Source organism: Perca flavescens, chromosome 20, assembly GCF_004354835.1.
Source record: "Perca flavescens isolate YP-PL-M2 chromosome 20, PFLA_1.0, whole genome shotgun sequence".
Taxonomy (NCBI): domain Eukaryota; kingdom Metazoa; phylum Chordata; class Actinopteri; order Perciformes; family Percidae; genus Perca; species Perca flavescens.
Window position 1 is genome coordinate 5,028,150 of NC_041350.1, and position 26,751 is coordinate 5,054,900.

The 26,751-nt window shown below is 41.6% G+C and overlaps 2 protein-coding genes across 2 annotated transcripts; both read left to right on the forward strand.

Moving 5' to 3' along the window:
- Nucleotides 1–9,625: 9,625 nt before the first annotated feature.
- ankrd6a (ankyrin repeat domain 6a) lies at nucleotides 9,626–13,230 on the forward strand. The gene is made up of 3 exons (XM_028566301.1): nucleotides 9,626–9,914; nucleotides 11,295–11,653; nucleotides 13,045–13,230. The coding sequence occupies exons 1-3, from the start codon at nucleotides 9,665–9,667 to the stop codon at nucleotides 13,228–13,230; spliced, it is 795 nt and encodes a 264-aa protein (XP_028422102.1). The 5' UTR covers nucleotides 9,626–9,664.
- Nucleotides 13,231–19,930: 6,700 nt separating this feature from the next.
- Nucleotides 19,931–21,547, forward strand: gja10a (gap junction protein alpha 10 a). Its single transcript, XM_028566303.1, has one exon. It carries the CDS (start codon nucleotides 19,931–19,933, stop codon nucleotides 21,545–21,547), a length of 1,617 nt encoding a protein of 538 aa, XP_028422104.1.
- The last annotated feature ends 5,204 nt before the right edge of the window (nucleotides 21,548–26,751 follow it).

A 26,751-nucleotide genomic window follows, 5' to 3' on the forward strand; every position in this document is an offset into this window, starting at 1 on the left:
TGATTGGCTACAGCTTGAAAAGCACGGTCAACTTGAGTTTTATAGTGGGTTCAAGGGACATCCTGTTAACTTAGCTTAGATGATCTAAGAGCCCGATTTTGCATATAAGGTTGGAGGAGGTCAGTGATATACTGGGGAGTTAGGGTATGCAGGGCTCTAAAAGTTAGCACCAGTACTTTAAAACGAAATTTGATAGGAAGCCAGTGAAGGATGTGTGACGATATAATTGGTGTGATATGTGATCTCTTGTTACTTCTAGCCAACTTCTAGCTGCGAATAGGACTGATATAACTGATAATGATAATGTTATTGTGTTGTTTTTTTGTTATTCAGCTGAAATCATCTTCTGTTGCTTTAAGATTGTGTGATATACATGATATACAAGTGTTGTAAAGTACAGAATCTGTTTATGCACACACATACAGTACAGGTACGCAGACCTACATGCATGAACGTGTGTGCGTCAGGCAGCAGTGATGAGTGAACAGGCACTGGTCCATGAGCTTTCATCCCCATGCCAGAGCCCGGGTCAGCAGACGGGTCAGCAGACGGGCCTGCACCGAGCGGCCATGGTGGGGAACAGTGATGTCACGGCCGCTCTGATCCAAGGCGGCTGTGCTGTGGACCTGCAGGACAGAGTGAGTGCCGGACACAACTCTCTCACACACCTACAGGAAACTCTGATATGATAATAGTTTGTGATGGGAATACTTTGTTCGATGTGTGTTTGAGGACGGCAACGCTGCGCTGCATGAGGCGTCCTGGCACGGTTTCTCTCACTGTGTCAAACTGCTGGTCAAGTCAGGAGCTGATGTACACATCAGGAACAAGGTAGGATAATTATTATTATTATTATCCTAATAAATAATAATGAAACTTTCATCCACATCTTGTTGCCTTCCACAGCTGATAGAGCTGCTTCAAAAGAACAAAGTGCTTCACAGAACATAGTTGTGCATTGCCAGATCTATCGTCACAGCGCTGTGGAGTAAAGTCTGGCTAAAACACAGATACATTCTGGGATAGTTTGCATTTCTTTAAAACAATCACAATCGTCTTAGGTGGCTCTAAGCTCCGGACGCAGCGATGGCGGCTCTGCTAAATAGTCTCAGGAAGGAACTTGTTTTGGTGGAACATTTGCACCTCGCAAAAGCCACATACAATATTAAATTATTTTGTACTGTTCACACAATACAGTAACGTGAGCTACGTATTTAAATTAGCCGGATACAGGGTTAAACCTCATTTACTCTAGCCAGTGTATCGCCGTGTGTACTTTGTCTTTACCATATTGTCCCAAAGTGTCCCAGTTAGAGAGTAAATGCTGTAAACATATTCTTTGTAAATCATTACAATCATTCCCTGAAAGAACCAAGCAGATCTGCTTTGTTGCACAATCTATATTTTCATCAAAACTTGCCATTTTCAACGCGTAGCTTACCAGCTCGAAGTTGTTTTTTTGAGATTTCAATATCAAGAAAGCGGAAGGTGAGGGACACGGCAAGGCAATATTCCTGGAAATGTACTTCCGTTGATCCAGCCTAACTCTGTAGTAAGTGTACTATGTTGATCCAGTCAGGAAACACAGCACTTCACCTGGCCTGTCAGAACGCACACGCTCCGGCCGCTCGCCTTCTGCTGCTCGGAGGAGCCACACCAGACACCAAGAACAATGTGAGTCCTCCAGTATCCCACAATGCACTGAGCTCTCTTTAGAGCCTAACACGTGATTTAAAAAAGTAGTAGACTCTTGGCTATGTCACTACGGCACCACGCCTTGAGTGTTGAACAGGAAGAAATAGTTACACAATGGTATCATGATATAATATAATATCATGATTAAGAACTGTGTTCTGGTTCCAGAGGGGAGACACCTGTTTGCATATGGCTGCTCGCTACAACAACCAGACCCTGGTAAAAATCCTGCTGAGTTCCCTGTGCTCTGTGAACGAGAGAAACCAGGTATGATATGTCAGTGTTATCAATATAATAGGCTATTGCGAGACCTTTCACAGCAAATATGACACCATAAACTGTACAAATAATGGACACAGTTTTGGGGTCTGAAGTGTAGTGTAGTGGAGCCAAGTGCCTTAAACCTGCATTCTCACCTAACTTTGAGGGGGGGGGCTACTCCACTGGCTCCAAAAAGTCTGTTTCTATAGAAGTCTATGAGAAAATGTGTTAGGGATGAGGGAAGTTGAGGACCCAAAGTGCAGAGAGCAGGCAGGCAGGATTATGTAGAAGACAAGGATTTATTGAAGAAACACAAAATGAACCAAGGAAGTCCTGAGTGCAGCAGCAGGCTAAAAACCAATACCAAAAATGAACAAAAGGAATCCAGGGAGCAAAAACCAGACACGAACAAAACACTGGGAGACACGACAGGCACACACAAACTGATCTGACACTGGACAAGGGAAACACAAAGACTAAATACACAAGGGCTGGGAAACAGGTGAAACACATTAGGCTGGGCAGAGCAATCAAAAAAGGAGGGAAACACAAGACAGGAAGTAAATTAGACAAGACAAGACAGAAAACCAGAGACTTCAAAATAAAACAGGAAACTGAGCAAAATACAACACAGAAAACAGACTGCCAAACTAAGACAACACCAAAACCACAACAAAATGAGCCTACTTCTCACTTGATTTATTACCTCAGTAAACATTTTCATGATGAGTTTATGGTCTCAATCGCTAGTTTCAAGTCTTCTCAAAATAGCGTGATTTTCATTTTGTAAATTTTGGTCCCATTTATTTTAAAATAGACGATAAAGCAGGCGATGACAGAGGCTTAGCAATACTAACCATGCTAACACTGTGGACATTGAAATAGCTGTAAACTTGTTTTCCGTGTTGTACTCTAAAACTTTGATGATTGGAACCTTTTATTCCACCTAAAAATCACTTTGTTCAAACTAAAAATGTCTTCTTCAGCATTCTGCTAAGCCGCTAACCAGGCTAGCTAACTACTGCTAGCGTTAGCACGTTACTTAAGGGAAAGTCTGCCGTACATGCAGATGAAAGGCGCGAGAACATACACATACATAATGAACTGTATATGTTTCTGTGTTTGCCTACAGGCAGGGGACACTGCTCTCCACGTGGCTGCAGCTCTGAACCATAAGAAGACAGTTCAGCTCTTATTGGAGGCAGGGACTGATGGGAAAATCAGAAACAATGTAAGGTCCATCTACAAGCTCATTCACAATTATATTATCCTGATATCACCAAATATCCAACTGTTATCGTTTTTTAAAATTTAAATTATCACATTATTTCCAGACACAGTAACAAGTGGTGCGATAACACAAAGCTCATATGAGCTACTGGCCGCAGTAGGATGGTGACACAGTTTTCAGCTTTCTGAATTTTGTCAAAATCTTTCTAAGTCCCTTTCAATGTTTAACATTTGAACCTGTTCTAGTGCTTCCCATGGCTAAAACACCAAAAGCACTTGATCCGTCATTTTAATAATAATGCAGTTGTGTCCCAAATCTTTCTTGGGGACATTCATTTTGTCAATCTGCTGCCCCATACTGCAATTTGATTCTATCTTTCATTTTACCATCTCTGCCTCCTAAATGCCTACTTATATCGAACCCCACACCTCCACTTTTTAATGCAGGCGTTCTGTTCCTGCTGACATCATCACCGTTATTTTTCAAACATTGAAAAGCGGTTTTAGAGCCACAAAAGAAAGCATACAACCGTTATCAATCACAGGTGAGAACTTACTTCTCATGATGGGTAAACTAAACTTTGTGTGTAAAATGGGCCCCTATATAGCACCTTCATTTTGACCGTAGAATACAAGGTGAATATGATCTTACCTCACTGTTTTGCTGTTGGTCATATGCAAGGTTTTTATGATACGCTGTTGACTTCCAGGCAGGTAAAACAGCCCTGGACAAGGCCAGAGATAACAACCACAAAGATATGGCACATCTCCTGGCCAGAGCTCCTCAGGTTTGTATCTGCATTATCAACTTACAACATACATTTTATACCAGGGGCGATTCTAGGATCAGACCTTTAGGGGGGCTCAGCCCCTAATGAGGATGTGACACAGATACAGTGTGCATACAAAAGTGTCACCCCCCCACCACCACCCCCCATGCTAAATCAGTAATTTCATTAGCCGATAATCTCTGAGCTAGCTACTGAACAACAACATCAGCTAAGGTGTTTTGACACTATTAACACTATGATGGAACTAAACCTGACACTTTATAAGTCACGGTATTAACGACCAATTTGACACAATGTTCTAACATTCAGCAATTTTAGTTGCTTACGTTTTAATTTGGGCTCTAATCTGCGCCATGAAATGACCAACTTCTTCTGTGGGGACTACCAACGTTAAACTTCACAACCGCACTCCTGCTCTCCCCCTGACAGATCAGATAGAGACTCAGACAAAGGTGGGAGTCTGGCACAACCTCCTGCGATTGGCCAACACTAGGTTTCTGTTAACCCTTTCCTTAACGGGGTTACAGGTCCATAGCATTGGCGACAACAACACAGGATATTAAACTTGTTTCAACCCCTTTGAACCTGTAATTGTTTTTCCTCTAACTTGAAGCACAAAAATGTATTAATCATTATTTTTAAAAACAGTTTTTTAATATTGACCTTGAGCCCCCCTAAAAAGGGTCTAAAATCGCCCATGTTTGATATGTTAATATTCTTTTTAAGATAATTAAATACTTTAAACCAAAACATTAGGGTGTTAGGGTGTAACATTCGAATGTGAATTGTAGAAATCTTTACTGTGACCATCATATCTATTATAATCATTGTTTTTAATAGCATTGGACAAATGTGTATTTTTTAGGCTTATTCTTAGCAGTTCATAATAAAATGTAGTAATGTAACCATAACAAAATTTGTAATTGTCCTCAGGTACATCGCTTCATGCGAGGAAGAACAATCAGGAAACAAAGAGAAAGAGTGACAGCTGAGCGCCGGACCCAGTCCGACCATAGAGTAGAAATTCTACCAAACAAAGTAAGAAAATACCAGAAATAGCTATTTTTTTATAGCAGTGGTTCCCAACCTCTTTTCCTTGAAGCCCCCCTACTTGTATCTAAAAAAAGTAGTCTCCGTTTCCTGGTTTCATTTCGTTTGACACATTCCAGCCGAGATCTGGCGTCTCTCTTGACGCGCTGGGAGTGAGAATGTGTTATCTTTGGCGCCCCCCAGGTTGGGAACCACAGCCACTGAGCTATTGGGAAAATTCGCAAAGTTATAGATAAAGAGATAATAAAAAAATGAAACAGCATTTCCTGTCGTTGCTTCATTGACTGCAGTTTTGATTTTGCATTTGACGCAACTCTTTTTGCCCTGAGCAGGACAGCAGTTCTGTGACAGAGGAATCCCCCAGCAGTGAACAAACAGAGAGCAGAACAGCCTTTAAGGTTCGTCCTCATCATCATCAGCAGCAGCAGCAGCAGCATTACCACAGAAGCCCAGCCGCCATCAGCAGCCACTACGTCCACCGGAAGAGGAGGAGAGGCAAGGAACCGGTAGGTCAACGACAGAGACATCAGGACTGTCATCCACAGTGGATGGCTTATGTGACATCCAGAACTGGAGGTTATAATGTTGTTCACGGATAAATAAAGCACTTTTTAAAGTTACTGTTATTAGTCTCGCATTGCCAGAGCTTCCTCCACAGCGCTGCGAAGGAAGGTCTGACTAGTCCACACAGCATTTCGGGATGGGAGACAAACATGCTGTGGTTTATTGGCATTTCTTTAAACCAATCACAATCGTCTTGGGCGGTGCTAAATGCCGGACGGAGCCACGGTGCCTCTACAAAATAGCCTCGGGAAGGAACTTGTTTTGGTGGAACACGTGTACGTTCAAAAGTTGTTTTAGTCGTGCAACAGAAAACTCAGATTGGACAGATAGTCTAGCTAGCTGTCTGGATTTACCCTGCAGAGATCTGAGGAGACCATAGTCCTCAGAAATCCACCGGAGTTTAGAACGCCAACACAAAGAAATGAGGGCCATCTGACGGAACCTCCAGCGGCACCAGACGTATCCTGTAAATGAAACGTCGTCGATGTAGACTAAGACATAAGTGTTGCTTGAACAAACAACCTATAGAAGCTTGTTGGGGGGAGGACAGTCTGCTAATGACATAACACATAGCCTAACAGTTTTCGTATGTCTGGACTTCCTCTTACCTCCTTTTACATGACTCAGTGGGACACCTGGCAGTCGTTTTTTCCCATAATCCTGTTTGTCTGACTTGTACTTAGCTGTGGCTACTTTTGGCAAGTTGGTTCAGTGTGAATGCAGTCTAAGACTACTCTGATGTCATAATGTCTATCATATGAAAACAAATGGCAGTATCCTTTTTATCACAGTTCATGAACACATTTTGCAGTATTCACTAACAGTATGTTACTTTTACTCCTTTAAAGGCTTCAAATCAAAATGATCTGAGAAAAGGCGAGAATGATACCCACGTTAAGAAGAATCTGCTCTGGGATGATGGTGAAGATTCTGCTCAGAATGAGAAATTCTATCAGCTTTACACACTGTACCGTGACAAGGATGGCAACATTAAACAGGTAACTGACGAGTGATGTCGGTGATGTTTTGTAAAGCAGTAGATGTGCCCATTTATGAATCAGAAGGTCCCAAAGTACTGAGAGGGTACAACAAGTTCTCCAAACTATACGACGATGAGGATAATTTGTCCCTACCCTCTAATACGACTTACAGGATCGTTTTAATAAGTTAGTGCCCCTATCGGTGGCAGAAATATGACGTTAACGTCAGTTATGAACGTAAAGGTCATGATTTTAACCAGGTCTTTACGGTGTGAAACTGTCGCAGTTTGTTATGCTTAGGCCCAAACACTACTTTGTTAAGTTAAGAAAAAGATGGTGGTTTTGGTTTAAATCAGACATGACTTCACTTCCTGAAGGTTACGTATGTGACGCTGAATGTGATGGTCATTAAGTTTAAAAAAACTTGTGTTTACTTTTGTTTTCAAACGGGACTTGAATCTCGCTCTCCCGGGTAAAAGTCCTGTGTTTGTCCTCCTTATACGAGGAAATTTGGCACTCTTATATTTCGTCACTTTACTTCCTGCTTTGCTCTCGTCATAATTACTACGGCCACTAGAGGGACATCACTTGAAACGTAAATATAGGTCATAAGTGCTGCTTGAACAGATTATGGGAGAGTATTTTGGGGGGAGGACATTGAGGGGTAAAATAGTCATAGAACTTATCAACACCACAGAGTTCGGCGCAAGATTGAGAGAATTTGGATGCTAAAACTGAACATGTTAAGCTATGTTGATCACATCTGCAATAAAGACCATTAAGGGGAGACACTACAGGCAAAACCATAATTTTTCAATTTTCAGTTTTTGGGCTATTCTATCTCTTCTATAGCATGTCTTCTTTCAGACAATTGGAAAAAATAAAAAATCTAAAATACACATTAAGATGTTTATTTTACCTTTGTCTTTTTACGCCTGTAAATTTCACCTAAATTCACCAAAAGTTAGCATTGGATAATGCCTTGTTTACATATTTAAACATAAAATGTCCGGAAATTTGTAATAAAAAAATCTATATTCTATGTTAGTAATTATCTGGGGATGTTTCATGGTGATATCTTTTAGTTAATGTTTTTTCCTATTCACCTGGGGTGTCTACCCTTAAGGGTATTCTATGGGTTCCTTCCTGCTACTGAGTGTGCAGTTTGTGACTTCTGACCATTGTCTCTAGGCCCCAGCCGATGGATGCCACTGTAAGCCCCTGCTCAAGAAGCTGGAGGGCCAACTGAAAGCCACGCAGGAGGAGATGAGACTGCACATCCTCAATGTCCAGGAGCAGGTCAACAGTAAACTGGGCAAAATGGACCACAGGAACAGACACCAGGTCTCTGCTTACAGATCATGACTTCAGTTACGTTAACTGTAGTCTCGCATTGCCAGACCTTCCTCCACTGCGCTGCGGAGGAGGGTCTGGCTAGTCTACCCAGCATTCTGGGATGGGAGAAAAATGGGCTCTGATTTATTGGCATTTCTTTAAAGCAATCACAATCGTCGAAGCGCCGGACAGAGCCATGGTGCCGCTGCAAAATAGCCTCGGAATGGAACCTTGTATTGGTGGAACATGTGTGCGTTCAAAAAGCCGTGCAACAGAAAACTCGCTAGCTGTCTTGATTTACCCTGCAGAGATCTGAGGAGCAGTTAACCATAGTCCTTAGAAATCCACCGGAGGTTAGAACGCCACCACAAAGAAAGAAAAAGGTAATGGACATCCGGCAGAACACCCGGCGGCACCTGAACAATCCTGAAAACTAAACGTCGTCAATATAGACTACGTTTACTGTACACCTTCGGTGTCTTAAACTAATGGTTCAGTTCATTTTGGTTTTTAAGTTTGATACCAAGTTCTGTTTCTTGAGTAAAACTGCTGGTTGCCTATATTTATGTCTCTAATTTCAACAGTAAAGTTGAAATGAATTTTGTAAGGAAAGCGTAAACTGTAATACTATTGTGTATATATTTAAATTGTTTTCAAAAGGGGATTAAACATTGTGGGGGGGTCGGGGGGGGGGGCAATAACACTTGACTTTTGTTTTAAATTATGACTCATCAAACACCAAGGATACATACACAGATTATGGGTACATTTCTTGGTAAAACTGACAATTGTCATTCCACAAAGTTCCAAAAATCATTACATACTTACTTGATTGTTAGATCTTTCTCCACTTTTGCCTGGCAGATTAAAGTGTTGGACATGCTGAATCAGGAAAGAGCAGCAGCAGAGAGGAAGACCATGGTTTACGAGATCGAGCAGAGAGCTGCCCAGGGAAGAGAGGAAGCCCTGATGACACAGGTATAAGCTACAGTCTCGCATTGCCATCACCACAGCACTGTGGAGTAAGGTCTGGCTACACCACAGATGCATTCTGGGATAGGAGAAAAAAAAAAACACTCTGAGTTGTTTGCATTTCTTTAAACCTATCACGATCGTCTTGGTCGCTGAGCTCTGGACGCAGCGATGGTGGCTCTGCTAAATAGTCTTGGGAAAGAACTTGTTTTGGTGGAAGATTTGCACAAAGAAATCGTCACATAGAATATTAAATGAAGTTAACAGTTCACACAATCCAGTAACGTGAGCTATTTAAATTAGCTGATACGTGCTTAAACTTCATTTGCTCTTACCAGTGTATCGCCGTGTGTACTTCGTCCACAGCAATCCCACCAATCGGTCCCAAAACGTCCCAGTTAGAGAGGAAATGTGTAAACATATTCTTTGTAAATCTTTACAATCATTCCCCAAAAGAACCAAGCAGGCCTACCTTGGAAATTCTGGAATCTGGAAATTAAAAATAAACAGTAATTTGAATGCTGTTGTTAATCTCAAAATTCAGAGAATGAAGTCAGACATTCTGAGAATAAAGTGAGTATTTCAAGAAAGAAGACAGAAATGGAAGTTAACTGTATTCTCGTCATGTTTTGTACTCCATATAGGAGACCAATGAAAGTGAGACATACCAGCTGCTAAAGTCTAATGAGTGGGGAAGGTTTGTTCGTACAGCAGCTTGTTTCTTATCTCAAGCAGGTGGCAGTGAGTCACGAACTGAAGAGGTGGTGTCTGTCCCAGTTGAAGGACATGGATGTCCACGTCCCAGCCAAAGCCCAGTATTACAAACTCCTCCCCTCACAGTCTGTGGAGCAGTCGGTAGCAGACGCTGACCTGGAGTCGCTCCCCCTGCTGTCGGTGGTGTCTGGAGACAGCAGCACTTCACTGGCTACCTACGTCAACATCCTGCCGTCTAAATCTACCTACAGTCTGGGATGCCCAGAGACGGAGCAGATGGGGAGCAGGACATACTTTGAAATGAAAGTGGACAGGCCCCCAGGTATGTCTAAGAACAGCTTCTGGGGCGTTCAGTAGCGATACAATACGATCAGTGCTTTAAATTTACTTTTTTAATCACCAGCCTACCAAGCTAGTGCATTTTTAGATTTACCAGCCAATCAGATTTTCCACTAGCCAAATTTGTACTAATTTCAACAAATTTTAATAACTTAATTATTTAATTTCATCAATGCCGCTCGCTAGGCACGTAGTCCTGGATACGATACAACTTTATTGTCGGTTCGCAACGAAATTCAGTTTGTGTTTCCGAGCAGCTCCACTTAAAAGAAGAAATAAAAATAAAAATACGCACAGAGCTAGACAACAATTACACATATAGGACAAAGATGAAGACACATCAACAGCCATGGCAAAGAAATATGTTTTAATGATTTCCTATGATCCAGATCTTAATTAGCAGCAATCTGATTTTGGTTTAGCAACCTCATGGCCTGATGGCCTATTAAAGGCTTGTAAATCACACTAGATGGCGCTCTCTGTTCAACAAATGGTTGAAAGCACACTGAACTGCCAAGAGCGCCATCTAATGGGCTCAGACGATTAAAAATAGTGATTTACGATGCTTCTGGAGCCTTTATTTGGCTGAGACCACAAGATTTTCTGTCCATTAGACCAATGACAGTTTCGACCATGTAACATTTGTTTTCAGTGTTTGGTGCGTTTAACAAAGTGCAGTGTGAACGCAAACCTTCACCACCAATCGCACCGAGTCACAGGTGTAAAAACGACCTAAATCAACTTTTATATTTCACTGCTTCTTAACCCTTGTGTTGTCTTCCCGTCAACCTTGAACTTATTGTCTTTCCATTTGAAATTGAACTTTCTTTGGGGTCTCCCCCCAAAGCTGGGTTTTGCTTTTTGCGATGCTTTTTGACTTTTTTCAACGTTTCATTTTTTTTTCAAATTTCATGGTCAATTAACCTCATTTAAATGACATTATACCACATTTTTTTAGTTAATGAAAAGCAGATATTATTCATTATTTTTGACTAATGGTTAAGATAAAAAGATGTTGAGAGGATCAGAATGGTTCATGTCAAAGTTTAGTCAGGATGCTGTTTTGAAACCATTAAAAAAACAATAGCTATAAAATTGAATAAAGCAACAAAATTCACAATTCTATGAAAGTAATTATTAATTGTACTTGCGAATAACCTTGCATGGTTTCCATACAACAAACATACATGCATCCACGTCAAATTTGACATGAGGGTTAATGAATGCTTTCCATTAGTATATTGTTTATACTTTGTTAATTTGCTGTGGATATACGGCAATTTTCCCTTTTTAAACATACTCTCTATTAACTGTGTGTTAAATGGATGCTTTGATTTTTCTCCAACCCCACACCTGTCTTAAGATGACTATGAGAACACAGGCGTGTTTGCTGCCAACCACACCTCAGGCCCCCTGCTGGGCTCTGTCGACCCCCTCTGGCATCCTGCGGGAGTGCAGGACAGTCCCACAGCAGCAGCGATGCCTCTGTGTGGGGAGGGCCTCTCCACCAGCCCCAGCAGCAGCAGCCAGTCCACCATCAGCGCCCAGGGACCCAGACTGATCCAACATCAGGAACAAGACAGGAGACACTTTGGAGAGCTGATGAGTGCGCGCAGGCGTGTAGGGATACATAGTGAGGGCGCCAGAACGCTGGAGTTCTTCATCAACCGCCCCGCTGAGCCCACGTTCAGCCAGGAGAGGAACAATCAGCACGCTGTGGAGGTGAGCTCGGGTTAATCCCCGATTAGGGACTTCTCCGCATCGAGCCATAATCCTTCAAGTAAAAATGGAGATGCATCTAAGAATTGATTCCCCCCCACCCATAACTAGGGCTGCACTATATGAGGAAAATATGCGATAACGTTGTTGAATATCTCAATAACGATATTACCTTCAATAAATAAACAGATAATAAAGTTTCATTTCATTTCACACCTTTATTTAAAACTCGGGGCCCATTGAGGGAGGCCCTCATTTTCAATGGGGTCAAGTGCACAGCCTGTATTTCAGCAAATGACATTATAATAATATGTACAATAGTATTTAAATTACAACGGATAAAAAAAAGTTTAAACAATCAGGTAAAACAGACACAAGGAGATACATAGAAGTCATTTATAAAAGCCTAAAACTCGATATGTAAAGCGAATAAAGTGTACTCAGTTCTGCATTTTTTCTGCTGCTTTCAGTATTCTGCTAAAAAATGCTTGTTGAATTTAAAACAAATTAAAATCAATTCAATTTAAAATTGTATTTACAGTGTCAAATAATAGAAGTTATCTCAGGACACTTTACAGATAGGTCTAGACCACACTCTATAATTTACAGAGACCCCCCCGCCCCCAAGAGCAATCATTCCCAGCATTCTTTTATTTAACAAATTGAACATTGAATTTAATATAAAAGACTAAAAAATAAGAATTTTTAATTGCAGTTTTCTACTGATTCTTTCTTTTAACTAACATCAAAATCTCAGTGTCTTTCGTGATATGTAGCAGCCCTTTGCAATGTGTTTATTCCGCCAGCTGACATTGTGATGATAAAAAAAAAAAATCTATATATTGTGCAGTACTGCCCCTGACCAAACCTGGCATCTGCACTGTGACGATTTTGGGAAGTTGTTGCTTTATTGCTGTTGTTCGCTAATACATATTTCCACCACCTAACTCCCTCTAACACCAAAACTATTGTCAGCTAGCTGGGGACTACAGCTGGAAATTCGCCGTTGAGGCGAAAGTTGCTCCTCTTACTGTATAGTTCATTAAAGGGGACTGTCCACGGCATTATAAACTAATAAACTAAACTAAACTTATAGTCCTTAGATTTCTGTTTGTGTACATATTAAACGTATGAGACACAATGCATTAGTAAGTGAGCATTGGTGTATTTTTTCCCCCCTGCTCTCTTTATGCTAAGCTAGGCTAATTGCCTCCCAACTCTAATGCACATTGGACATGAGACTGATTTTAATCTTCTCATCTCACTCTCAGAAAAAAAAGTAAATGAGCCAACATTTTTGAACTATTCCTTTAGGAAAAAAAAAAAAAAATCTGAATTCAAGCCAATCATTAAAACTTCAAACCACTTTGAATGTGTTGTTGCCTTCTCGTCAGGTGACTCAGCGTTTCTTCGAGACGGTGTCGACTCAGTTGGAACGTTGGTACGAGAGGAAGATGGCCGAGTTGGAGCAGCAGACGGCGCTCAGAGCCCAGCAGGACAGGAACGAGCTACTGCAGCAAATAGGCACGCTGGAGGAGGAGCTTCAGAGGCTGAGGACCAATGAGAATGCAGAAAGCTGAATCGCCCTGACGGTGACTAATGCTGGAGAGAGACTGACACAGAAAGGATGAACTTGTTCACTTTGATTTTACATTTTAAAATTCAGCTGTATATATATATATATATATGTGTGTGTGTGTGTGTGTGTGTGTGTGTGTATGTGTGTGTGTGTAAAAGACAACCTAATAAACAAAGAAATAAGTACATATAGATACAATAATTCATACAGTAAGAATTATTAACAGAAGAAAAGGACATAAAAAGAATTTTATTTTCATGACTTCCATGGGCGACAAGTGTGGTTCTTCACACTTGAAATTGCACACTGTGGCGTAAGACTCCTTGACCGATTGGTTTTCTCTGAAATGGGGATTTCTACATACTCGACAAACCTCTTTGTTGTTGTAATACCGCATGTAGTTTAATGATAATGTTTGCTTTCTGATGGTAATACCTTCACACCTATTCATATTCACTCGACCGACCAGTGGTGTAACTGCATCACTCAGGGTTGGCTTCATTTTGCTACAGTCCTGCCAACAAAATGTCAATACTATTGTAATAATATACAGTGTGTGTTCTATTATTTACAGTCTTCATGGATTATTTTAATGATTGCTGAAATGAGTTTTTGTGAGTCTTATACAAATATGAATGATATTATGAAACATTTTGACCATACAATAATAGCTGCTTCCTTATCAAAAAAAGTTTTACATTGAAAGTACAAAAGTTTAATCAGAAAAAAATTGACTTTGAGGATTGAAACTAAAAGTATGGGGGTGGTGCCCCGGTGGCTTAATGGTTAAGGTGCATACCACATAACATCCACGGTTCGATTTTGGCAGAGGAACTTGGAACTGTTGCATGTCACTCCCCTCTCGCTGACCCTGTTTCCTGTCCCTAAACTGTTTACTGTCAAATAAAGTCAATATGCCTTTGTAATCTTCGTATATTACAATTATTTGATGAATATTAATATTACTGAAACTAAAATACAATCTTAACTCATGGAAATGACACAACCCAAAATGATAAACTGTTAGAAAGTATCATCTATAATCATTATCATTCATTTTGTATATAAAATCCAAATGTGTAGTGCAGTAAATTTCCCTCTGAATTAGTGAAACACAAGTAGTAGAATAAAATGGAAATACTTCAGTAGAGTACAAGCACCTGAAAATGTGCTTGAGTAAATATACTGTACATAGTTACACTCCATGGATATTAAGGCCAACTTGTGGGCGAGTTGAGATCTGGGCTGAATCTCAAGTCTGTTATTTGATATCTCTTCACTCCTCGCTTAAACCGGAAGTCGTTCTGGCCCTCCTTCGTTCTGGCCGTCCCAAAGCCCGAGGAGCTAGGAGCGAGGATGGTGGAGGGGCCTCAGAGGAGCTAGGAGCGAGGATGGTGGAGGGGCCTCAGAGGAGCTAGGAGGATGGTGGAGGGGCCTCAGAGGAGCTAGGAGCGAGGATGGTGGAGGGGCCTCAGAGGAGCTAGGAGCGAGGATGGTGGAGGGGCCTCAGAGGAGCTAGGAGCGAGGATGCAGGAGAGCAACCTTCCCCGGGAGCCGTGCACCTGAAAGCCATTGTTAACTCCGCCCATACAGCTGACGAATTCACGTGATGCTCCAGAGGAAAAGGACGTCTCATCAGACTAAAAACACATTTCCTTGTTTCCTCTCTCCTCGCATGATTTTCTCGCACCTCTCCCGTGCTACTTCGGTGCAACGGACTAAGATACAAGGAAGGGAAGCAAGTGAAGGAAATATGGATGTAATTTAAGAACCTGGGACGTACCCCGGGGGAACGTTCAATCTCAGGGTTTCCTGGATGAACAACATGTTTCCTCGCAACGTTGTGTAACGGGATTTGAGTTATGTTGTCTCTCGTTTGGTGGCTGTAGCACAGGTGATACCCAATCAGCAGAGACGTGTCTGTAAACTTGTGGTAATAAAAAGGCAGAGCGCCCGGCACACAACAGGGTGTTCAACGCACTCCCGTTTCAGTTTCAAAAAAGCGTGTTGCCACGTTTTGTCGGGGCCGAACGGGGTCCTGGTGTCAACAGACTGAAGGACTCAACAAAGTCCTGCCTTCGCTGCCCAGCTTTCAGTTGGCCATTGGCCGCATTCGGCCATTGGGTGGAGCTCCCGATGAAGCAGACGCTGGTTGTGTAATCCAATGATTCTGGTGTGACCTCTGGCATCTGGCCTCAGCGACCTGAGCCACGGCTTCTGAAGGGAAAATCGAATCAATGCTCCATTGACTCTGTCAGAGTGCGATGGAAACCTAATTAAAGACCCTGCAGGCACAGCTGGTCATTTTATGCAGCCAAGCACCAGGACTCTCAAATCAAGCCAGTAATATATGTACTATTGCTTCACTCTGTGACAGAGGGAGGGGGTCTGTGGGCCTGCCTGACCAGCAGAGTGTCAGCATTCAATATGTAAAAAACATTCTGTGGATTTTCATCCTGGATCACCGCTGAAAACTGTAAAAAGATTCTGTTTGGGCCTGCTAATAAGTCACTACAAGTGCCGCCTTTCACATTACACATGACCAGTTGTTATATATATATATATATATATATATATATATATAATAAAAACATTGACTGATGCAGCTTTAACTACAGTATAACAAATTCAAATGATGCCCGAAGTATTCCTAATACTTAATTTCTTCACTTGTTTACATTAAGACTTTTACAATGTTCACTCTTGATAAAAATGTACACAACAGGAATGCCAGGCAGTCATATCCCCACATCCCCACATTAAAATCTGTGTGCTTGACATTGACAGCAAGTAGAACATGATCCATTACACTACACTATACACATTAGAGATGTAAAGGCTCCCCTGTTAGCTCAGTTACATCTTTACGTTGAGGCCCATACAGTTTGTGAAAGCCATAAACAAATACCACCTCTCTGTCAGAGAGGCCGATATTGATAGCACTGGTTAGAGTTGGCACGGCTGGCGTGGGAGAAGGGAGAGGGGTGGGGGCATTGTCCCGTCGGGAGGCGATCGATGCTCACATCCTGTGAACCCTGCATGTAACCCGGGGGAGAGCACTCCCAATGTACAGTCCACAGAAAGACAAAGACAGAGTTGAGCAGAGGGATGTGGACTGGAGTTTGGGACCAGCACAAGAGGATCGCCAAACACCTCCATGGGGTAGCCATACAGACACAATCAATTCCTAGGATGGCTATATTTACACATGATGAAGTGCATCAAGAGGCAAAGAGGGAACCCATACCAGTGATATGTAAGTGCTGCTGAAATGGTTGATTCTTTCAAACCCAAGTTTGCAACACATTGGTCCAGGATTGACTCATGTAAAATGGTTTTCTCAGATGGCCTAAAAGGTAAATGTCACATGTTTGTTCTTTATCTTTATTGTTAAAAGAAGGTAAGGCTGAATTACTCATCTTCTAACAGAAACGCAGACTATGCTTGGTGAATTTTATTTGCAGACTTATAGAAAGAAAACATCCACCATAAAATAGAATGTGTATGTTATTTTCTATAGCACTGCACAGCTTCATTTCATTTTGTGCGAATGCTTCTGTATCCGCATGGGTTGGCTGGTGATTGCACACCAACAATAAGGGGCTGGTAATGGCAAGGACATATTTGACAACGCTCCAATGATTATATGATTGTACCACCACTATTTCGAGCACATCAATGGAGTCATGAATGATGAAGTCATTTTCTTTTCTAACAAGTGCCTCTGAACCCCAGACTGTTGTGATGATGTCATCCAGAGACGACTTGAGCTGAACCATTGACTGAGCTCTACAACAGCCATGGTGATGTGCTGGAGTAGAGTATAAGCCATTAATGCAAATTAAACTCTTGATTGGCTATCTTACACAAAAGCCCCAAAACATAACCAATAATTCACTTCCTCATAAAGACTCATCTAAGGACACTTCAGAGTCTTTATCTTCTAGCTTAGGGCGATATTTGTATCATTTCTTTCTATTTTATTCCAAAACCCTGTACATATAAATTGCGGGATTTTTCTGTTAAAGGCAGTACATACATAAATGCATTAAGAATTTGGTTGTAATAAAGTTACGTCACAATGCCAGACCACAGCTGGACTTCTCTCTTCTTCTCTTGGTCCGACCAGACGTTTGCTCGGGACAGTACTCGTTTTTTACGTTGGCTGTACAACACACGATGGATCTCAGGGGCGGAGCGGGGGTGGCTTCTGGGGCTCCAGCCCCGAATATTTTAGGCCAACTTTACTTTTGTCGTTCGGAGGCTGTGGCATGGCCATTTTTAAAGGGGTCCCTTGATCTCCTACCTTGAGATATCTGAATAAAAATGGCTTCTATGGATACCCACGAGTTTCCCCTTTACAGACGGCACACTTTATGATAATCAAATGCAGTTTTTACTTGGCAGCTATCATGTTTTTCACAAATGGTTTACAGATGTTTAGGCATTTTATTTTTAAATTGCTTGAAAAATAGTGCAAATAGCTGCTGCCGTAAATGGGAAAATAAAATGTCCCAGAGGGAGCATGCCCCCCCCTCCCCGCCCCCCTAGGTTTGGGCTGAGCCACTAATGTTTACAACATCTGGCTCCGCCTTTGATTGATCTCCTTCAGTCAGACATCAACATGAACCCTGCCACACATGATTGAACGAGTAGACAGCTTGCTAGGACATCAGTGGTCCCTGTAATCTTTTGAAACTGGATAAACAAAGCAACTAGCCATGTAAATAAGTTTACATTTTATATATATATATATATATATATATATATATATATATATATATATATATATATACTGTATATGTCTCATTGGAACTGCTGTTTGTGATGTTTGGAAGTTTTGTGTCCATTTCTAAACACTCCCCTCATTTTGCTGATTGTTACAGTATGTATTTCAAGACAGCTGGGAGGAAGTGCTACCTTTGGCGTGGCGCACTGCTCACAATTGAGTGCTGCGCTCAAAGTTGAAAATGATTACACCTTTGACCTTATTGGCGATGACCTTTCATGGCAACTGGTGAAATTTTGGGCACAATGCCAACAAACACGTTCAGAGAGGTTGTAAACAAATCACCAGTTTAGCTAAATTTATTTGCAATAGAAAATGTCAGAGAGGCTGTTGGGTAACTTATATGCACCAGGTCTGCATTTTATGTAACATTTCATGTAATGTATTTTGTAGTTTTGAATTTATTTCTTGTATCTAATGCCCTTCAATGAAGTTTCACAAACCGGCTCAAAGCATGTGACAAAGAGGGGAGACCAGACAGGTTAAAGTGCAATGACATTTTTATTATCAAGCAAACATGAGAACTATTAACTAAAAAACATGAGATATGTTAGGCATCAATGATGAGTCGAGTGCATGGATGATGGAAGAATGTGTGGATGTAAGGTGACTGCAACAAAAGTGGCAAAAGGAACCCAAACCAGGAGAGCCTATAGGAGAGAGAGAAGCCAGAGACACAGACAATGAGACACGACTCATATATGTAGACTTGGTTGAGGCCTTGATTGAGGCCTACACAGGTGTCAGCCCATTAGCTCATTAACGCTCCCAAACTGCCAGCTCCTGCAGGAAGACCAGAGAAGCCAACAGCAGGCAGAAAAGGGAGGGGTCGTAACAATGAAGCTTTCTGAACCATTTTCTGTAAAAAAAAAACCATACACTAAATTGCTCTTCCTTGAACCTTTTTCTTTAAAGCTATAGTGACCAACTGTTTCATATTAATGGAAGTCTGTTACAGTCAAGCCATTGCCAAATGAGTTGATACATATCAGCTTCACAAATGCTATGTTTACAAAATGGTGTAGTCCGGGGACTTTTGTGCGCAAAACCCAAAGAGAAGATAATTACTTTTCTGAAGAGTCCATGTTTTTTTTTTATCCTCCGTGTCCTCCTTGGCTATTCGCAACTGCGTGGAGGAAGGGTGGGGGTGGTGCACGATGACCGAAGGACTTGCGCCATGTTAATTTATCATGGGGGCAACAGAAACTACGCACTATAGCTTTAAACCAAGAGTGCCATCTAATGGGCTCAAAAATGTAAAGAAATCAATTATTCATGAAGCTTAATGAGGCTTTATTTGGGCATCACTATTTACAGCCCAACTGTCTAGTTGAATTTACAGTAGTTGTGCTAACTGTGTGTGTGTGTATTGTGGGCGCACAAATAGCTCTGTTGGTAGAGAAGGCGCCCTTATATAGAGGTTTACTCCTCGACGCAGCGGGCCCAGGTCCGACCTGCGGCCCTTTGCTGCATGTCATTCCCCCTTTCATGTCTTCATCTGTCCTGTCAAAAATAAAGGCCGAAAATGCCCAAAAAATTATCTATAAAAAGAAGAGGTATTATAAGTGACACATTCAGTTTTACCCTCAAAGGAAGCACTAGCCAATGTGGCTAAACTATCATCTTGCTTGCTACCTGTTTGATCATATGACTGCTTGGATGTATTTTAAGTGAGGTTCCCATCCCGAGATCTCAGTAATCCCTTTAGTAAGTATAATGTTTTATAACCAACAGAGCTGATGGCCGAAGCTGTAAAAAAAGTAAAACCTGTAAACTGTGACTTTCCTTTAGAAATTCATAGCCAAAACGTACCTAATATGTAGTCCAGGTTTGTGAGGCTAATGTGTGGCATGTGCATGCTGTGTTTCCACAGTTTGAGGACATGTGGCAGTGAAGTGGTGAGAAGCTGACCATGGGTGACTGGAACCTGCTGGGCAGCATTCTAGAAGAGGTCCACATTCATTCCACTATCGTGGGCAAGATCTGGCTTACCATACTCTTTATCTTCCGCATGCTGATCCTGGGTGCAGCTGCTGAGGACGTATGGGACGACGAGCAGTCCGAGTTTGTCTGCAACACTGACCAGCCAGGCTGCAAGTCGGTCTGCTACGACCGTGCATTCCCCATCTCCCTTATTCGCTACTGGGTCCTGCAAGTCATCTTTGTCTCTGCGCCCTCGCTGGTCTACATGGGCCATGCCCTCTACTGCATCCAAGCACTGGACAAAGAGCGCCACCGCAGACGGGCCCAGCTCAGGGAGGAGCTGGACGAGGTTGAGTCGGCTTTGGACGAACATAAGCGCATGGAGAGGGAGCTAAAGAGGCTGGAAGAGCAGAAAAAGGTGAAGAAGGCTCCTCTCAGAGGCTCTTTGTTGAGAACCTACATCATCCATATCCTTACACGCTCTGTGGTGGAGGTCTGCTTCATCCTGGGCCAGTATACACTCTATGGCGTCCAACTGGAGCCACTCTATAGGTGTGAGAGGATGCCATGCCCCAACAGTGTAGACTGTTACATCTCCAGGCCCACAGAGAAGACCATCTTCATGGTCTTCATGATCGTCATTGCTGGTGTGTCACTTTTCCTCAATGTTCTGGAAATATCCCACCTGGGCATCAGGAAAATCAAACAGACACTGTACGGAGAGAGGTACGCGGAAGACGACAGTTTGATTTACAAGTCCAAGAAGAAGGCGTCCTTTCCACACCTTTGTGTAATGAGTAATGTATCACCTCACAATGGGCCTTTGACTCAGACCTTCAAAGTGATTCCAGAGGCGGACATGAAGCCTCTTTATTACAACACTGGGCTCAAAGCCAACCAGGATGCATCGAGACACAACAGCTTGGCTTATGTGGGACACAGTCAGACCAGCTATATCTGTCCCCAACCTAGGATGCCACCCAGGTCTGGCCAGAACTGTGAAATCCAAGCCCCACAAACCCATGAAGGTCCAGAGGTCCAAACAGCTAAGGTGGACCACCATCCAGCTTGGGCGTCTGCTGCGTCTATTACGGAGGGAAGTGCAACAAGCCATCATGAGGATCCCAGTGAGGGAGAACACCCTCACCCGAGCCATTTGGAAGCTCTGCTTTGCGCTAGCATCTTAAGGCCCAGTGCTATCAGAGACCTGGATGAAGATGAGCGTAGGGAGTCAATGGGAAGCCAAGTACTGATCCCCAACCCCAGGAAGACCAGCTTCATGACCAGGCCACCATCTGAGAGCTACTCCTCCATCAGTGGCTCCACGAGCCCTTCCTTACATACCTCAGAGGAGTCGGATGAACTGGGCTCCCTGCAGGGAGACATGCCCATGATGCCGCCTGCCGGAGGCCGAAGAATGTCAATGGCAAGTAAAGAGCAGCGATTGTCTCATGTGTATGAACCGCATTTCACACTAGTCCGGAACACTGAAGGCAACGTTATTGAAAACAGAGTGCACCTGACAATCTGGGAGCAGTTTACTACTCACCTGGGTTTTGTCTGCCCAAGGTCTCTGTGTGTTTTCACTTCATCAAAGTTGATTTGAACACTTTGGTTGCCTAAAAATTGTTCTGCATTCTGCCAACCAACCTAGCTAGCTAGTGGTAGCGTTAGCTGGTAACTTAAGATAAATCTGTCGATTCTCAACAAGTTCTGTGTTCTGCCGTACATGCAAATGAATGGCGCCAGTACCCAGAGGTCCATGTTTACTTGTCAGTAAAACTCCGCTGGATGACTCGTGTCAGAAGGGTTGAAAATCTGCGACTTTCTCTCTTTAGCGTAACGCAGCGACATTGAAACCATACACAAAACTGGCTTAGACACACCCTTTTGTCCACATATGGTCACTTCTGGCTCCAAAATACCAAGATGGCGACGGCCAAAATGCAAACTGCTGGCTTTGAAACGGCAGTCCACAAACCAATGGGTGAGATCACAGATACTACGTCCATTATGTTTTACAGTTTATGGTAACAAACCTACTTATTTTACCCCAAACCGCGATCTTTTCCCAAAAAAACCTAACCAGTTTTGTAGCGTAAACCTAACCAAACTGTGACCATTTCATGTTAACCGCGTTTAAAACTGTGACCATCACATTTAGGTATGAGGACTTGTTGATCTCCTGCCACCGCTAGGGGCACTAATTTAGGAATCGCTTCTTTGGGTCGTATTAGAGAGGAAGGAACAAATGCCATTTAGGTGTATGGGTTGGAGGACTTGTTGCAACGTTTTTCTTACATAGACTCATTTTGAAATTAGGATTTGTTCATCATTATTTATCGTTGGTTAAAATATTCCTTTCCAGAAATGTCGACTTAAAGGTGCTCTAAGTGATGTGATGAGTTTTTTAGGCTACAACATTTTTCGTCACATACAGCAAACATCTCCTCACTATCCGCTAGCTGCCTGTCCCCTGAAGACGCTGTAAAAAACCGGGGTCTCTGTAGACAGCCCAGGTTCCACAAACGGCAACAAAATCAAACTGCGCCAACCTGCCCCACGAACCATAACAAACAGTGTTCCAGCCAATAACCGACAAGAAGGAGCTGGTTGAGTCATCACTGCAGCAGTGTTAGCACGTAGGCTACTTCCACAATGCGTATTCATAACTCAACCAACTCCTTCTTGTCGGTTATTGGCTGGAACGCTGTTTGTTATGGTTCGTGGGGCAGGTTGGCGCAGTCTGTTTTTGTTGCTGTTTGTGGAGCCTGGGCTGTCTACAGAGACCGCGTTTTTTTACAGTGTGTTCAGGGGACAGGCAGCTAGCGGATAGTGAGGAGATGTTTGCTGTATGTGACGAAAAATGTTGTAGCCTAAAAAACGCGTCACATCACTTAGAGCACCTTTAAAGAATGTTAGGCGTATTCATTTAAGCAATGAACCTGAACAGATACTAAAAAGATACTTGCTTCACTAAATACAAGGCATACAATGTTTGTTTTATGTAGCGATGGCCTAAATGAGCCCACTAGATGGCGCTCTCTGTTCAACAAAGGGTTGAAGGCACGCTGAATTGCCATTCCTTGAGCATTTTCTTTAAACTAATAGCGCCACCTAGTGGGCTCAGAAAATAAAGAAAATGGTTCACTAGCTTCATGAGGCTTAATTTGGCCATCACTACTTTTTATGTCCAGCACCAGCTACAGTCTAAGTCAAAGCTGTCCTATTGTTTTTTTTCAGAGCATGTTTCTGGATATCTCCTCTATCATGAAGAAGTGAAGCGACGAGGCTTGCATCATGGCCGTAGGAGCTGTGTTCCACAAACTTTATCAGTGATCCAGCCGTCAACATTGATTCACCACTCAATTCACATGGGGCCAAAACCAGTGAAGCAGTCAGCCATGATGAGGCAGCAGACAGCGGACTCAGTGCCAAAGCCTGAGACAAAGCATGTTTTGGAATTGAAGCACCTTAGGACGTCTACATGTGGGTACTAACAGGAAAGGATAGTATCTATCTTTTTTTTTTTTTATTTGGACATCTTTCCATTTGTTGGCTCAATTTTTTACATTGTGCAGAAACAACACAATGGATTATGGAGCAAACTCCTCAGATAATCTGTTTGCTTCTTTAACATGGACATTATGACCTTAAAATACTTTTTCTAAGTTGAAGACTTGATTAGAATCTGTGTGTATCTGTGTATAGTGATCTATATACAGTCATTTCATGAGAAATTATGATACTTTATATTGTATTCAGATTAAATGCTTCTTAACAAATGGCAATCATTTTGTCAACAGATATTTAATCAAAATACACACACCAACACCACACCGTAGAATTCTCATGCTTTTTGTTTTATTTCTCAAGAAAAAAATGCCTAGACAAAATGCTGTTTTTTCCTTCAAAACCCTTTTCATATCAAATAAACAAAACGTGACATGTCGCACAAAGATTTACAAAGAAACCTAACCATAACACAGGTCATTTGAACATTCAAAGATAAAAATGGAAATAAAAAAAAATGCTCAATCTGCATATAACAGTCATGTTGCAGGTACTCAAAAAAAAAAAAAACACGTAAAAAATGGCTCACCAAAATCTACAAATACAATGAAGTAACCACTGTAAAAAGTTAGAAACAACGCCACAGGAAACTGTCTACATGTCTATTGTACAGTCTTACCCATAAGAAGAGGTATGCTGAATTATCCAGGTAGATCAGTGCAGTTCAACTTAGTTTTAAAAAAACCTCAAAAATTACAATCTGAGATTCAAGTGGCCTTTACGCATTCTGTAAACAGATTGGAGTCAAGATTGAATAAGTGCTTCCTTTAGTTTGCCACCATATATTAGGATTTTTTTAAAGCATTTGATTCAAAAACACTTAAAGGAAAACTCTTCCCTGATAACCACTACTCACGGTTTAAACAATAACTGGTGTGCCGAGATTAGAGCTGCATTCAGAGACGTTGGAAAGTTGTTAACTTAAGCATCCTATCCTAAAATGCAGTTACAGCTATGCAACTGAATAGTCCAACTAGTTCAGTCTAGTGATGGCCCAATGAAGCCTCAGGAAGCTTCATGGAGCATTTATTTTATTATTTTCTGAGCCCATTGGATGGCGCTCTTGGTTTAAAGAAACAAATTCATGGAATGGCAATTCAGTGTGCTTTCAACCCTTTGTTGAACAGACCGCGCCATCTAGTGGGCTCAGACAATTAAGAAAATGATTGATGAAGCTTCTTTTGGCAATCACTAGTCCAGTCCCACGTTTGTTAACATGAGTAATTTGATGTCATGTTAATATTTCAGTATCTGTGTAAACCGGTGGTCCACGAGTCTGCAGTTTCCCTCCAGTCGACTAAATGAACACGCCTTCAACATGTCGCCCAGGCAGCCTTTGTTTTTCATTTCTGTCAGCACAGTTGCAGATGCTGGAAATTTGCTGGTGTTAGCTAATCTGTCACAGTAAACATGTCAGCTTTTACGGCTATCAAAGCTTTTTTTTTGTCGATGATTTTGTGATGCAGTTGTAAGTGCACATTGATTTAGAACTTCTGCAGTGCATTAGCGCACAGTAATACAATATATAATGGATTACCTAACTCAGGCAAATTTCAAGTCTCCGCAAGTTCTTTTTCGTACCGTACTGAAATGAAGTGAAACCACATCCGAACATAGTTCAGATCCAGAATGTGCTTTATGGTCGGCAGTAATAGTAATAGAAAGTACATGGAATTTACAGTCAAAGGGCTATACAAGACAAAAAGGAACCATTGGTATGTTCCTTTAAATTCTGTTATCACCATTTCTTTAGCACCAGTGTTACAGATGCTCCGTACTAACTAGTCAAGTAATACTGCTCGACACAAATGTTGTATGCAATGGAAAAGGATAAGGGCCACTGAGTTCTGTGATTAAACAATTAATAGGTCATCATTTAAATATTATTGTCAGACTTCTGACTTTTTCCCTAAAATTAGTCACTATTCCTCGGATTTGTAAATGTTTTGCTCTAATGATCTTCCGTACTTGAGGAATATTGTGCGGTGCTTATGTTCCACCTCCTCAGGGTTGGAGCTATTAGATTCTTCACATCTCTGAAGTGCAGCTTTTAATTAATCGAGTAATTACATCAAGTACATTTTTATATTTTAAACAGTTGCTCCTCTATTATGGGATACCTACGAGAGCATATGGAGACCCACAGTGGTCAATATTAAATAAATAAACACAATGTTATGTAACTAATCATATCAATATATATCCACAAATATATAATGTAGCCACTAAATTGTAAAATAATCCACGTTTTAAAACTTAATAATTTAATTTTGTAATAATTTATTACATGTCTTTTTTTCTTTTATTTCCAGCTGTTTTTATTTGATGCAATGTTTTAAAAATGTGGGTTTCATGGTTATATTACATATTCTGTCTGTATTTATTGATATGATTATTTATGTATTTATTTATATTGAACAGTTTGGGTCTCCATACCTTTAGAGGGGGGTGGGGTGGGAGTGAATATCCATCCATCCATCCATTCATCCATCCATCCATCCGTTACCCTCAGAGGGTCGGCGCCGATCCCAGCTGCCATAGGTCGAGAGGCGGGGTACACCAGGCCATTTCGTCCATCACAGGGCTGACACGCACAGAGACAGACAACCATTCACACTCACATTCACTCCTACGGGCCACTTAGAGTCACTGATTAACCTAACCTGCGTATCTTCGGACTGGACTGCTTAACGAATAGTGAAACATAAAGTCTAAAATAAAAAGGGGTCACAAGTGGCTGTTGCAACGCAGTTTTTTAAAGCTGCAGTGCAGTTTCCATTGAATCAAATCCTTTGTTCCGTTGCTGGATAGTTTGGCCTCTGTAACCTCTAAGGCAAGACATTGTAGCTGCACTTGTCAGATGCTTATTTCTTACAAATTCATCAACACTTTTAACTTATGTAAATAAAAAAAAGGAGCTTTATCAGCTTTTCTATTGAACTTAATTCTCAGGTCTTAATTATAAGCCTACCTTTACAAAACAAAAAGGTAATACATACACAAAATTGTAAACATACACCCCTTTAAGGTAAAATATTAAACTTAAGTAAGTACATGTGTGACTTGTAAATGAAGACTTATTTTTCATGAAATTGGCAACAATTTAAAAAAAAAAACACCACAAGCATTAACAAATTAACTCTAAGTAAAGGGTAGCAACCTACATTTTACATCTATGCACCCGACCCCGACCCCTAACAACAAGAGTCCAAATAAATAAATTAACACGTTCACATT